This window comes from Trichechus manatus, unplaced genomic scaffold (genome assembly GCF_000243295.1).
Source record: "Trichechus manatus latirostris isolate Lorelei unplaced genomic scaffold, TriManLat1.0 scaffold00002, whole genome shotgun sequence".
In the NCBI taxonomy this organism is placed as follows: domain Eukaryota; kingdom Metazoa; phylum Chordata; class Mammalia; order Sirenia; family Trichechidae; genus Trichechus; species Trichechus manatus.
This window is the reverse complement of record NW_004443938.1, coordinates 5,478,401-5,493,038: the sequence shown is the minus strand read 5'-3', so window position 1 is coordinate 5,493,038 and position 14,638 is coordinate 5,478,401. Positions and strand designations below refer to the sequence as shown.

At 40.9% G+C, this 14,638-nt stretch overlaps 1 protein-coding gene across 1 annotated transcript in view; it reads right to left on the bottom strand.

Moving 5' to 3' along the window:
• Positions 1–1,255: 1,255 nt before the first annotated feature.
• The window catches only part of CUNH6orf118 (chromosome unknown C6orf118 homolog), an 18,856-nt gene continuing 5,473 nt past the window's right edge, over positions 1,256–14,638 (bottom strand). Inside the window, exons 4-10 of the mRNA XM_004368942.1 lie at positions 14,086–14,145; positions 12,596–12,720; positions 8,911–8,969; positions 5,619–5,800; positions 4,613–4,666; positions 4,064–4,125; positions 1,256–1,346 (exon numbers count right to left, since the gene is read on the bottom strand). Coding sequence (XP_004368999.1) covers positions 1,256–1,346; positions 4,064–4,125; positions 4,613–4,666; positions 5,619–5,800; positions 8,911–8,969; positions 12,596–12,720; positions 14,086–14,145 — 633 coding nt within the window. The remainder of the gene's footprint in view (positions 1,347–4,063; positions 4,126–4,612; positions 4,667–5,618; positions 5,801–8,910; positions 8,970–12,595; positions 12,721–14,085; positions 14,146–14,638) is intronic.

The window sequence follows — 14,638 nt, the reverse complement described above, 5'->3', positions numbered from 1 at the left end:
TAACAGCCGGCTGAATCGTGCCCTAGGAAGAGCAAAGTCACCTTAGGGAGAGCCATGAGGAGCTCGCCTCCCTTACCCTGTCCTCCCGGCCCAGACAGCGCAGACACTGCTTTCTCGCTCCCTGACCTCATATCCAGGACTCCAAGTGAGGATTAAATCCCTCATGTCTGCTCCTCTCCATTTACATTTCATCTTCACAAAAGCCCTGTATATGGTTGTTCAAAAAAATTCGAGCTTGCATTGAGTTTAGGCATTCAAACTAGGTTTTAGGGAAAATGGGGTTAAATAAAAATTCCCCGGTTGTGAGGATCACATCGGTTAAGCCACGTGCAGTGCCCTGCACCATGCTGGTGTTGAGACCTTAGTAATGCGCTCTGTTATTTACAACTAGTACCAATTATTTAATTAAATGGATACTAATTGGGTCACTACTAAATTATATCAAATGCCTATATATAAATCTGCATAAGCAAATAGGTAGGAAAAACTTCTATCTGTATTACAAACCAAAACCAAACCCATTGCCTTTGAGTCCATTCCGACTCAGGGTGAGTCCCTGTGTTAGAGTAGAATGCCTCCCTAGGATTTTCTTGGCTGTAATCTTTACAGAAGTAGATCACCAGGCCTTTCTTCTGTGGCACCACTGAGTGGGTTCGAACCACTGTTAGGTTAATAGTTATGGGCAAACTGTTGGTGCGACCTGGGGACTTTGTATGACAGCAGTACTGAATTTCCCATTTCTTTTACATAATAAAAAGTATTTTTCCCCACAGCTGGAATGCTCCTTAGAAGCAAGGATGGCAAGACTTCATCTCAAATACATTGGACATGTTATCAGGAGGGATCAGACCCTGGAGAAGGACATCATGCTTGGTAAAGTAGAGTCATTGATAAAAAAAGAAGACTCTCAACGAGATGGATTGACACAGTGGCTGCAACAATGGGCTCAAGCATAACAATGATTGTGAGGATGGAGCAGGACCAGGAGGTGTACATGCAGTCGCTATGAGTCAGAACTGACAACATTTTCCTCCCAGGAGAAACTTATGAAATGAAAGAGAAAACACTCTAAGAACTTTGTATTGTTAAAAACATGTATACAAACGCAAAACTACTCATAGGTGTCCATGTGTTTATTTCACTAACTTGAGCAGGATACAAATAACATTTTATCAAGAACTAAACACTACAAAATGAAATATATCTTCATTAATTTACATGTCTGCAAACATCCACGCTATGTACACAGGCATTCTTAATTTCCATGGGTCATTTCTCCAGTTACGTGAGAGTTACTTTTTGTTTCTTCCAATTTTACAAATTCATTAATAAATCCCCAAAGGTCCCTAAAAATGCAAATGAGTATAACAGATTAGGAAAAAAGCACATTAAGCATAAATGAAAATTTCAAAATAAACATTTATTTTAGGACACAGACATTTACCCAAAAACAGACAAGATGAAACCTTGCAATCCTCCCCTTTCGTTTTAAAGGATACTTTTAAAAGATTTTTGGCCTTAAATGTAGCAGAGATGCTCTAAGTATATGGATATATTCCTGTAATTACGCTTTAGCATTTGACACTTAAAATATTCACAATTTAGGGCAAGAAAGTGACTCAATTGGCAGAATAACCAGTCTTGGTTGGCTAGTGCTGCTATAACAGAAATACCACAAGTGGGTGGCTTTAAAGAACAGAAATGTATTTTCCCACAGTTCAGGAGGCTAGAAGTTCAAATTCAGGGCACTAGCTTTAGCAGAAGACTCTCTCTGCTCCCTTCTCTGTCTCAATCTCTCTGTTGACTCTGGAGGAAGACCTCTTTAAGTTTCTGTAACCCCGGCATTCCTCAGTTCCTTGGCAACCCCCAAGTAGCAACTATCTCCCCCACAGCACCAGTCCCATTTGTGATAGTTGCTATGTCTAATCTGCATTTTTTACATCTCAAAAGTGATTGCATTTAAGATGCATCCTACACTGATATGACCTCATTAACATAACAGTGAAAATTCTATTCCCAGATAGGATTACATCCACAGAGATGGGGCCAGGACTCCAACACATATTTTTTGGGGACACAATTCAATCCATGATGTTGTTGTTGTCTTTGGGTGCCACCAGGTCAGTTCTGACTCATAGTGACCCCATGTGACAGAGTAGAATGGCCCCGTAGGGTTTCCAAGACTGCAATCTTTACAGGAGCAGATTGCTAGGTCTTTCTCCAGTAGAGCCACTGGGTCGGTTAAAATCACCAACCTTTTGGTTAGCAGCCAAGCTCTTAACTGTTGCACCACCAGGGCTCCTTAATTCAATCCATGACAAACCTCAACTGCACTGATCGTAGCAAAGTCAAAACATTCAGCAGGGCTTCCTTCCGTCTACCTCCTACAGTGCCCAGTGCACTGCCAGACCCCAGGATGGACTGTATTCTAGTCTCCCTTCTTGTGGTCATTTACCAAGGTAGTTCCCATTGCTGAGAGAAGATCCCTAAAGAAAGCTGATCACCAGTCATGTCACTTACTGGGAAAGAAAGAAGACCACCATACTTTTAAATGTCACCATGGTCGCCATCAGACCCAGCATGAGGGGACAGCGTTTTTCAGACCAAATATATTTGGTAGCGGAGATGGGTTTACATGAAGATGATGATGCGAAGACTTCAGGCCCCTTCACTTGCATGGACCTTTGCCAAGGCCATGGAGAGAGCCTTACCTATTGTGTGTTTGTAGTTCTGCATGTGTTTCCTGTAAGAGGGCACCGACATGACCTGAGGCTCCACAAAACCTGGACCCACCCTACATGGCTGACTGTAGATGGCTTCACGCAGCACCATTCTAACCCCTGTCTTCCATGGCTTTCCCTATCAAGTAAGCTGAGGACTGGAATGTTCTATCTCTGGCCTCCCTTGCCACACTGGCCAATGGGACATGGCAGAAGTCCCTAGGAAGGGCTTTTCTTCCTAGGTAAAATGGGACAGCCTCATGGTGAGAAGCTCTTTGTCATTTGTTCTTCACCTTCCCCTTCCTTTCTCCATGAAACATTGACCTGATGCCTGAAGACAGCCTTGAGAAGCAAACCATACTCAAAGGACAACAGGAAGAAAGAAGAATTCTGGTGCCTTGGTAATATCACTGAGCCTAGGACCCCTACACCCAAAAGTCTTTTTACTGTTTACTGCCAACTATGGGTTGAATTGTGTCCCTCAAAAGACATGTTGGAGTCATAACCCCTGTGCCTGTGAATGTGACCTTGTTTGGCTAAGAAAGGTCTTTCTTTGAAGTTATTATAAGTTAAGTCATACCAGAGTAGGGTGGTACCTAATCCTATATGACTGGTGTCCTATAAAAAAGGAGATGAGACACAGAGAGACCAAACCAAACCCAAACCCAAACCCATGGCCATCAAGTTGATTCCGACCCATAGTAACCTTATAGTACAGAGTAGAACTGCCTCATAGGGTTTCCAAGGCTGTAAATCTCTACTGGAGCAGACTGCCACATCTTTCTCCCATGGAGCAGCTAGTAGGTTCGAATCATCCACCTTTTGGTTAGCAGCCGAGCACGTAACACGGTGCCACTAGGGCTAGGGAATATAGCCGCCTAAAGCTAATTCTCCAAGCCAAGGAGCTCCAAGACACGCCTGGAGTTGCCAGAAGCCAGAAGAGGCAAGGATGGATCTTCTGCTAGAGCAGACAGAGATAGCATGGCCCTGCTGACACCCTCAATTTGGACTTCTGGCCTCCAGAACCACGAGACAATCCATTTCTATTCTTTAAAGCCCCACGTTTTGTGGTGGTTTGCTAGAGCAGCCATAGGAAATGAAGACACCACTCATTAGAATCCGGCTACAATTCAGTTTACTTCTGTGTTGCTAAATGATGCATATATGTTCAAGTCTACACCTTGGACTAAGCGTTCTTAAGCACAAACAAAGATGCAGCAGGTATATTTAAAGTTTATACTCGTGAATGTGAACCCGCTAGGGGTACCATCTCATTTTGTATGAATGGCTTGGAGTAGAGAATGATACTGTTTGCCTTCTTTCATTATGGGATCAGTACTTACTGCTGCTCCTGCTCACTCATCTTGCTCTTCTCCATGATGTGCTTCCCATGCTGTTCAATAACCTACCGCACATGATAAATCATTCAGTCATGTGTAACAGCATGGGTAATAACACATTGAATCACACTATATATAGTATTGTAGGAGAGATACACATATGGATAGAAGCAGAATTATAATCTGTTAAACAACAACTGGTTGGTGTGTCTCCAAGGATATCCTGGAAGTTGTTAGAGGAACCAGTTCCTCATATTCTTTGCTGCCCAATACACTCGTTAAACAGTACAATGAACCGTAATGCGGATGGTTGGAGACATGGTCAGTTTCAGTGGCTTATTCAGCCATTCAGAAAGAATGGTTAAATTTTTTATTAATATATTAGTTCAAACCTATCCAGTTTCAGTCTAATGTCTACATAGCAAGATAGTCCTAGCATTATAGAGAACTATAAAAAGAGAACACATATATTCTTATTTGGTTTATGACACAGAACAAGCAGACTCTAGAGGAAATGTTTATATTGATGTCCACTGATTCACAAAAACTTACACTGATTTTCTTCTTTAAAACCCTGTTTGCTGTCTCCAATTTTGTAGCTTCACTCTGAAAGAGAAATGGTTTTAAAAGCAAGACGCATGGTTAAGAATATTTGTTAACTATTCTTCCCCATTTTTGGAACGAAAAGTATTATGTGATTGCTGGCAAAGAGGGACAATGCTGGGAAAAATATATGTAACTGTATAACCAGGGGAAAAAGAATAATGACTTATCATTTGTAAACTCCCTAACTAGCGTTTACATTGATTTGGATTCTGCACCAATGAAGATGAAGATATGGCATGTAAAAAGCAGGCAGCATAGCATTCCAAATATGTAAATTATACTTTACATTTTTATTACTTATCAAGAAAATGGTTAGGAAAAGTTGTTCAATAAAAAACTACTTTTTATGTCGTAAACTCGCCTTTGAATGGCAGTAACGAATTCCTATCTTCCAGCATAGCTGTACAACTAAGTGAAAAACGAACTATGGAGTCAATAGCACATAAGAAAAATTATAAGGGCTTTGGAGCCAAAAAAGACTTAGACTTGAATCCCAGCTTTTTCACGTCCAAACTGTGTCATCTTGGGAAGGTTACTTAAACTTCCTGAGCTCTGCTAAAGTTACTTAGTACGTACTAATTATGGAAGCCATTATTTTTATGACAAGCATTTTCTATCCAAAACTGTTAACTTATAAAAGACATAAATTGACCTGAAAGATATCCAGTTTGAACACTGAGCTGAAAGAGATCGAATTTGAACATTATTATTGTTATTTGAACATTATTATTGTTCTATAAGACGTTTTTAATCATCTTCATTTCTGTCAAGTTTTCATTAGATCTCTCTCATCATTCGAATTATTTGCCACAAACTTTTTGAAAGGAAAAGACGTTCGGACTGAATTTTACAGTATTTTCACTCTGTTATAACAAAAATCAAACAGCTTCATGTGTTTGCCGAGGTCTAAATCCAAAGGACAATCTTAACGTTCAGGAACGGAATTGCATACCTCGATGCTTTTAATGCTGCTCTCAGTGATGTCTGAAATCCCCTTATGAATCAAAGTCGTTTTAATTTCTTTTTCAAGAGCTTGAATTTCGTCCCATTTATTGAGTATTTCACACCTCTTCTTTTCGACCTTCTCAATAAGAGTAAGGTCTTCCTCTTCAATTACATTTTTCTCAGATGATTCTGGAAATATTTTTTAAAGTAAAATACGACTGTGTTTAATATCTCAGCCCTTACTTATTAACTGTATTATGTATTATTAACACCATTTTGCATGTTAAAATACATACAGTGAAACCTGTGAGAGCCAGAACTCTACTGGACTGCCTTGTTTTTCTGGGTTTCGAAAGTTTTCCGCCTTTGACACTCTCTATTAATGGAAAATATTTTCGTTTTCCTTCTCTAACAGGTGTCTGCCTTACACAGGTTCTGGATGTCACAGGTTTTACTGTATATAGCTATATAATATAATGTAGCTCTAACTCCAAGCACTTCAATACAAGTAATCCATTCCAACAATGGAGATATTCCTCCTTTAATTCACCCACTCAATCAGTAAATATTTATTGATTACTTAATTTGTGCAGACACTATACTAGGTGGAAAGGATCAGCGGTGAATTAGGACAAATAGCGCTTTCCAGAACTTATGATCTAGCAGTGCAGACCAAGCAGTAACCACAAGGAAGTTATAGAAAGGGAGTAGAAGATGCAATGAGGAGAAGAAGCAAGAACACCTAACACAATGTGGGGAAGTCTCAGAGGATGACTTTGCCAGAGAACTGTGACTAAGTTTGTCATGGATTGAATTACGTCCCCCTAGTATACCAACTTGGTTAGGCTATGATTCCCAGTATTGTGCAATTGTCCACCATTTTGTCACCTGATGTGATTTTCCTGTGTTGTAAATCCTACCTCTATGATGTTAACGAGGCAGGATTAGTGGCAGTTATGGTAAGGAGGCAGGACTCAATCTACAAGATTAGGTTGTGTCTTAAGTCAAACTCTTTTGAGATATAAAAGGCAGAAGCAAGCAGAGAGACAGGGACCTCATGCCACCAAGAAAGAACCACCGGAATTATAGTGTGCCCTTTGGGCACGGGGTCCCTGCGCTGAGAACCTCCTTGACCAGGAGAAGATTGATAACAAGGACCCTCCCCTAGAGCTGACAGACAGGGAAAGCCTTCCCTTGGAGCCTGTGCCCTCAGATTTCTAGCCTCCTAGACTGTGAGAGAATCAACTTCTCTGTGTTAAAGCCATCCACTTGTGGTATTCCTGTTACAGCAGCACTAGAGGACTGAGACAGAGTTGAAACACAAAGGATGATCAGGACTCAGACAAGTGTGAGGGGGGCAGAGGGGCAGTGGAGCAGAATTTGGCACATTCAGTAAAAAGAGAAGCATATGGTGAATCAGAGCGTTGAGGGCCAAGAGGTGACAGCAGACAGGAGCAGGGGTAGTTCTGGAAGGCTTTGTAACCTCTGTGAAGGAGTCAGTCAAAGCTGTTGAAAGCTTTTCGGCTGGGGAGAAGTGCAAGCAGGTGATGGTCATTCTGTCTACAAGACAGAAAAGGGATGAGAAGGGCAAGACCAGAATCAGGAACACAGTAAGAAAGTGACTGCATCACCCAGAAGTGACCCTCCATCAGGTCAGGAGACCTAAGGCACAAGAGAAAGTGGAGACAGGCAAAAGCTATTTGTTGACATTGTTTGTTGCTTCCTAGGCATCCCCTGACTCATGGTGACCACGTGCACAACACCAGGAAACACTGCCTGGGCCTGTGCCATCCCCACGATGAGTTGTGGATCAGACCCTTATGATCCGTAAGGGTTTCTTCAGCTGATTTTCAGAAGTCAATCCCCAGGTCTTTCTTCCTAGTCTGTCTGAGTCTGGAAGTTCAACTGAAACCTGCTCAGCATCACAGCAATGCACAAGCCTCCACAGACAGACAGGTAGTGGCTGCCCATGAGGTTCCTGGCCAGGAATTCAACCCAGGTCTGCCTCATGGAAGGTGAGGTTTGAACCACTGAACCACCAACACCTCATAAAACCTATTTAGGCAGTAGAAAAAAGCAGGGCATGGTGATTGACTGGATCTGGGGTGTAAAGATAGGTAGAGTCAAAATAACAAACCTCAGAGGAAAAGGGCTGTCATTATTCCCACTTAACAGGCAGCTGAAAGAAGTTTAAACGACGAAGCCCAGAGTCGCACAGTAGGAAGTGGGAGGAGTTAGGGGTAAGTCTGTCTGACTACGATGGGTCATGTCACCTGTCAGGAAGACAACCAGCTTCCCTAGCAACCCCTCCACCATCACTTGCCATGGTGAGGAAGAGGGCTGAAATGGGCAGAAAATGTGCAGGTGTTTGCAAGGCAGAGTGGACTCCACTTGGGGACAGGCTTACCTCTTTTTAGGAATGAAAATCTGAAGTTTCTGGAAACTACAATGGACTGTGTCTTCCTGGCTGTTACCCTGGTAACCACAAGAGGTCACAGCTGCTCTTTCTCTGTTTCACCTCCCGTGCATGTACTGAGCCAGTGGCCATAATTCCCTCTAAATGTCGTCACACACTTTAAGACACTTTCTCTAGGACAAACAACTTATAGTCCTTCAACTTTTCCTCATCAGATCTAATCCCCATATAAAAACCCATTGCGGTCAAGTCAATTCTGACTCATAGCGACCTTATAGGACAGAGCAGAACTGCTCCACAGGGTTTCCAAAGCTGTAATCTTTGTGGAAGCAGACTGCCACATCTTTCTCCCACAGAGCGACTAGTGAGTTCAAACCGCTGAACTTTTGGTTAGCAGCTGAGTGCTTAACCACTGCATCACCAGGGCTCCTTAATCTCTGTATGGATATAATTTGGTCCAATTTTCTTTGCATCAATTCCAAAGTTTTGTGATCAAAATTTGACACAATCCTCTGTACAAGGCCCTGAATTAATCCAATGGTTCACTAAAAACAACAAACCAAGGCCTGAGAGAATAATGAAATGGTGCTTATGTTGTATCTGGATACACAGAAACTAAATAACCAGGGGTACCCTCAGTAACAGAAACTGGGATTATCATTTCAACCTGGAAGGAACCTCCAAAGAGATTGACCACATCCTCATGCCTTTAAAGACTTTCACTTACATGATTTCAGATGAAATGAACACTTATTGCAAAAATAAATAAATAAAATGTAATAACTTCTTGGAAAAACCTTTTCAGATAGGTAATAGCAGGAGGCCATGTACGCTGAGACTAAGTATGAAGTTTTTTCACCCAAAGTCACAGCAAATTACTTGCCTGATTTTTCTTTAGCCAACAGCAGCAACAAATGCTCCATCTCTAATTCACTTCTGAGTCTACAATTCGATAACAGAAAAAAATAGTGAACATTTGAACCCCATTTGTACCTTTATTCTTTTGACTATTTTTACAAGTCTTTTTTTTTTAATTCAGAGATAAAACTTATCTCTTTAGTTTCCAGCCAAAGAAAAGATAACTTGAAGATGTATATAAAACAAGAGTCTAAGTTAGTCAAGTGCATTTTTCCTGTGCATTTTTGTGACTCCCTCCCACAGGTATAATTTACAAATTCCACTATGTTTGAACTAAAAATAATATGCAAGAAATTTTAAAAAGTGGAAAAAAAATTGTAACCTCTTTCTATCCTCTTCTTGGTTCAAAATAAACTAAATAGGCTATATTATTTCTAATATATTTAGAGAATTAAAAAAAAGGGGTCTGGTGATTAAGGGCTCATCTGCTAACCAAAAGGTTGGCAGTTTGAATCCACTAGCTGCTCCTTGGAAACCCTAGGAGGCATTTCTACTCCGTCCTACAGGGTTGATATGAGTCGGAATTGACTCGACAGCAAAGGATTTGGTTTTTTGGTTAAATGAGGTATTGAGGAGCTCTGGTGGTGCAATAATTAAGCACTGAGCTGCTCACCAAAAGGTTAGCAGTTCAAACCCACCAGTGGCTCTACAGGAGAAAGACCTGGCAGTCTGCTCCCATAAAGATTACAGCCTAGAAAACCATATAGGCAGTTCTACTCTGTCACATCTGATTGCTGAGTTGAAATCGACCTGATGGCACCTAACAACAACAACGAGGTATTGCATACACTAAGGGAAATAACTGTGCTTTGGTTAAAAAATCAAGCACTACAAATCATTTAATGCCACATAACTATGAGAGGCCTCATGTTTTAAGAAGATTTGCATACACATTAGCTCATTTTATCACAGATTAAAGGAGAAAGAGAAAGGTAGTATGATCTTCCATTTTAAGAAACTGGAGGTCCGATAGATTAATAATAATGATAATAACCTTTTCAATATGTAAATTCAGAGGGTTTAATTTCCAGAAAGTTTTCGTATATTATAGTTTCAAATATTTCTGTTTCATTGCTTTATTTTTCTTCTTCAGAGACTTCAATTATAGGTGAATTGGATCTTCTTTGTTTGTTTTCTATTTCAACCACTTTTCTCTCTTTTTATCTCTTCGCATTTGTATTCTCTTGGTGGTATTCTTATTTTTCGCCAATGCACCTTATTATATCTTCATTCAAAACTATTCTTCCTCAGCATGTTGTAACGTTGTTTTGATGTTTGATGTAATTTTGACTTTCTCAGCTAATTCTTTCCCTATTGTCAAGTCTGTTTCATTTCTTCCTTTTTTGTTGTTGACTTCTATGCAAAGTTTTTAAATTTCTGATTCAAGGTTGTTTTCATATCCTGAATTTTTTTTTTTTTTTTTTTTTTTGAGACTATTTAACTTAGTTTGGAGTGCTGTGTTACAGTCTTATTCTTCTTTAATTTTTTTTTTTTTTTTTGACAAGGGAGGTATATTTATCAGCTAAATTGTTTGGATCATCATTTTCTGTTTTCTTTCCATAGTATTATATATAGACAAAAATTGTTTATACCTCTGCATTTTTGTGAAAAGGCCTGGTGCTGTGGAGTAGTATGTGAGATTCCTCATTCAACAGGACCCTTTTCTGTCAGTGTAGAAAATTATGTTTTGTTGTTGTTGTTGTTTTGTTTTATTGTTTTGTTTTAATTTTTACTGGATAGCCTTTTTGTTTGGAGGGAAGCAAGAAGGGTTGTGGGAAAGGGTTGTGTGCCCTTTGATTTCTTTTCTTTTTTTTAGGATTCTAAATTTCTCTTTCTTGCTTCTTTTTCCCTTCACTGCACAGTCTGAAGAATGCTGCTCACTTTCTCTTAACTCTCTTCTTACTGTATTGTTATTGTTTCAAACCGTCTGTTTGATTCCACATCACTTTACGTCACCTCCCTGTAGCCATGCTCTGATGGATCTATCAGTGTCCCTCCGCAGTGTTTTCCCGTAGGGTGGATTCTCTCTCTGGCAGTGGTTGTATGCCTTCCACTAGCTCCACTCTTGTGTCTTCCATGAGCTTTTCCCCAAACTTCCCTTGCTCTCACAAAGGCTGGCAGCAAGAGCTCAGACAATGGGTCACTGACACTTGATGTTTATTCTTCTAAGGTATCTTGAATGTTGGATGCTTTCCATTTTCTAGCTACACTGAGAACATAGTTTTTTTGGGAGGAGTTCTTGAGGACGTATTCTGGATTTTAGATTTACATGATTGCCATTATTTTGCTTTAATCTTCCTTCTTCTTCTTCTTTTTTTTTGAATCTTTTACAAACAATGTTTCCTATCCAATTGTGATTTGATCTTGGAAGACTATAAAGAGAGTTTACATGAATTTTTTTAAGTTAAGAAAATAATGGTGGGATTCATAAGAAGCATTTTGTCTCTGTAGCCCTCTCACCTATTAGTAAGTCCTTGTGGAATTGCCAAATGAGAAGTGAGAATCCTTCACAGAAACCTCTCCGACTCCCCCTCCCCCACATGGAAACTTCAGATTGAGTAGAATACCCTAATTGCATGTGTGACGGCTTGCAAAAAGGCCAGAGGACAGGTGTGATATTGGTAGAGGTAGCACTCCTCATCAAACAATGCAGAAAAATTGTAAATACATGTGTAAAAATGGCTTGGGGGTGGTGTCTGACCTCCTCCAACCTCACGAGGGGGAAGGAGAACCAAAATCAACAGCGCAAGGCTGACTCCCATGAAGCGGAGGCCAGACAAGCTTCCTCTCTCCTCCATCTTTACTAATTCTGACACCAACTGTAAAAATGGCGTGGGGGTGGTGTCTGACCTTCTCTAACTTCACAAGGGGAAAGGAGAATCAAGATCCACAGCCCAAGGCTGATTACTATGAAGAGCTCAGACATGCCGCCTCTCTCCATTATCTTTACTAATTCTGACACCAACCATCCCTCTCACAGCACTCTCTACTTCTCTGCTAAGTTCAATAATTCATCACAATGGCCACGAAGAACTCATAAACCATAATCATGATTATGGGGTTTATTAGGGGAGTCACAGGCTACAGTTCAGGCTCAGGAACACCCAAGGATACAGTTCTTCCATCAGGACAGCCTCTTTCCAGCCATGCTTGCAGGCACACCTCTCTCTGGCCCTAGGCCTCTCCCCAAAGGCACTGTTTTCTCTCTGTGAAAGCCCACCATGCCATCTCCTACTGCCAGGTCTCAGCTGCCAAGTCTCTGCTGCCTGCTTTTGCAGTCTTCAGTGTTACAGCTCACTCTCCCTCTGTCTCCTGGTTCCAGGAGCTTCTCAGCACAGGGATCCCGGATCCAAAGGACATGCTAGCTACTGGCTGTTCTTCCTTAGTGGTGCTGGGATTCTCTCTTCCCTGACTCTGGGGTGGCTCATTTCAAACCCAGAAGGATGGCAAAACTGACCTATCCCTTGGGTGGACCGCAATTACCCTATCAAGAAGTCCTGCCCAGTCACTTGGGTGGGAGTTACAAGACCATGGCTAGAAAGTCCACACAAAAACGATTCATTGTACCGCAACGTGTTTATCACGTGGTTTTAAGAGCTTGTAAATAAATGTGTCCAAAAATAGATTCAATCAGATCCTTGACCCCTTACTTGTCATTGTGCTCCAGGGCGGCTTTGGTGGCCCTCACAGTCACCCTCAACTCCTCCCTGGCCCGGTCCACATCGGCCGTCTTCACAGGCCTCCTTTCCAGTCCCTTGATGTGAGCCAGCAGCGTCTAGACAAGACAAGGCACACAGAGTATGAGACAACAGGCAGGAGGCTATGGGCATGGTGTTGTTACCACAGGGCATTCAAGGCATCCTGGGTTAAAAAAAAATTATAGTTGAATAAATCAAGAGGAAGGATTTAAGGGAGGGAGAAGTATTGAAGGAAGGATAGCTAGTCAAGTGAAGTTCTGGGTAAAATGATTTCTTTCAGAATTTAAAGATTTTATTTTCCTAAGAAATATTTTGAAACAGTGGGGAGTTTCATTGTTGTTTTGTATTGGGAGAGGATGTACTTAATATAGTGCTTCTGATAGATTACTTATCAGCACCACAATCAGTTCTCCTAAATTAATGATAAAATTATTAATTACTATACATGGAGATAAAACAATATTATACTCAAATGTGGGGCAATGAAGATTCCTGCCTTAGAGGGGGATGGGTGCTGTCAAGCTTTCAGACTTTTTAGAAAGAAGAATTCTTTTTAGAAAGAAGGATCTAGAGTCCTATTAGTTTGTGAGTTCTTTCATCCTGGTGTTTGATTGAGATATGGGACCATATGTTCCTTTTTGGCTCAACTTTGGAAAGTAAGGAAGAGGTAGGCCCCAAATGGCATCTTCACTTGTTCCTGTAAAACATGAAGCTTATGTTTCTGCTGCATAAGAAGGATCAAAACAAAGAAAAACATACGAGTGATTTTTCTTTGAGAAGGCAGTTGGAACCTACCAGCTTGTAATGCTCTGATTTTGTCATATATAAAGAAATTCCTTTTTGAAGACTAAGGTGCACCTGACCCAAGCCATGGTATTTTTAATCACGTTATATGCATGCAAAAGCTAGGCAATGACTAAGGAAGACCGAAGAAGAATCGATGCCTTTGAATTATGGTGTTGGTGAAGAATATTGAATATACCGTTGACTGCCAGAAGAACGAACAAATCTGTCTTGGAAGAAGTGCAGCCAGAATGCTCCTTAGAAGTGAGGATAGTGAGACTTCGTCTCACGTAATTTGGACATGTTATCAGGAGAGACCATTCCCTGGAGAAGGACATCATACTTGCAAAAGTAAGGGTCTGCGAAGAAGAGGCCCTCAACTAGATGGTTTGACAGTGGCTACATCAATGGGCTCGAACATAGCAACAATTATGAAGGCGGCACAGGACTAGGCAATGTTTCACTCTGTTGTACACAGGGCCACTGTGAGTTGGAATTGACTCAACAGCACCTACCAACAACAACAATTAGAACTGTAATAACAATAACGACAACAGCATCAAAAGAAACTCTGCTTCCAAATTTATAAGATGGAAGTTTTAAACTTAATTGAATTCAAAATGTGAGTGAAGGGATGTGATTGCACGGATGGCTGTTACCTCATACTGGGCTGTCGGCTGGGAGTCCAGAAGGATGGCCATGTAGAGCTCGTATTCGTTCTGTACCAGAAAAATGAAAACACAAACTCGTTTGGACAAGTGTTACGAGACTAAACAACAATGTCAGTTTGTGTGTGTGTGTAAGTAGCATGATGTCAATTTAGATTATTTCAAAAACATAAATCTTCCTACAAAGTATTAAGCAGTATAAATGACAAAGTTTATAGTGTCTTGCCATCTTTGAACTATATTTGAGTATTAAGTATTGATTCCCTCAGAATATCAGTAGGAAATACCTTGACACACATACAACAATGACCCCAGCTCAGTGACCTGGGGACTGATGAACAGTTGGATGGAGATGGCCATCCACCAATGAGGACCTTCTCCGGAGAACAGCTAGTGTGCTGCCATTTTTCAGTAGTCCTTGCTTTAGGGACTCAGAGAGAAGCAGGACCTGTAAGGAACCTAATTTCAACTTGGTTTGCCTGGCTACCATTACTAAACTTTTTTACCTAAGAGTCTGTAAAATAATCCTGATCAAAATTGTGTG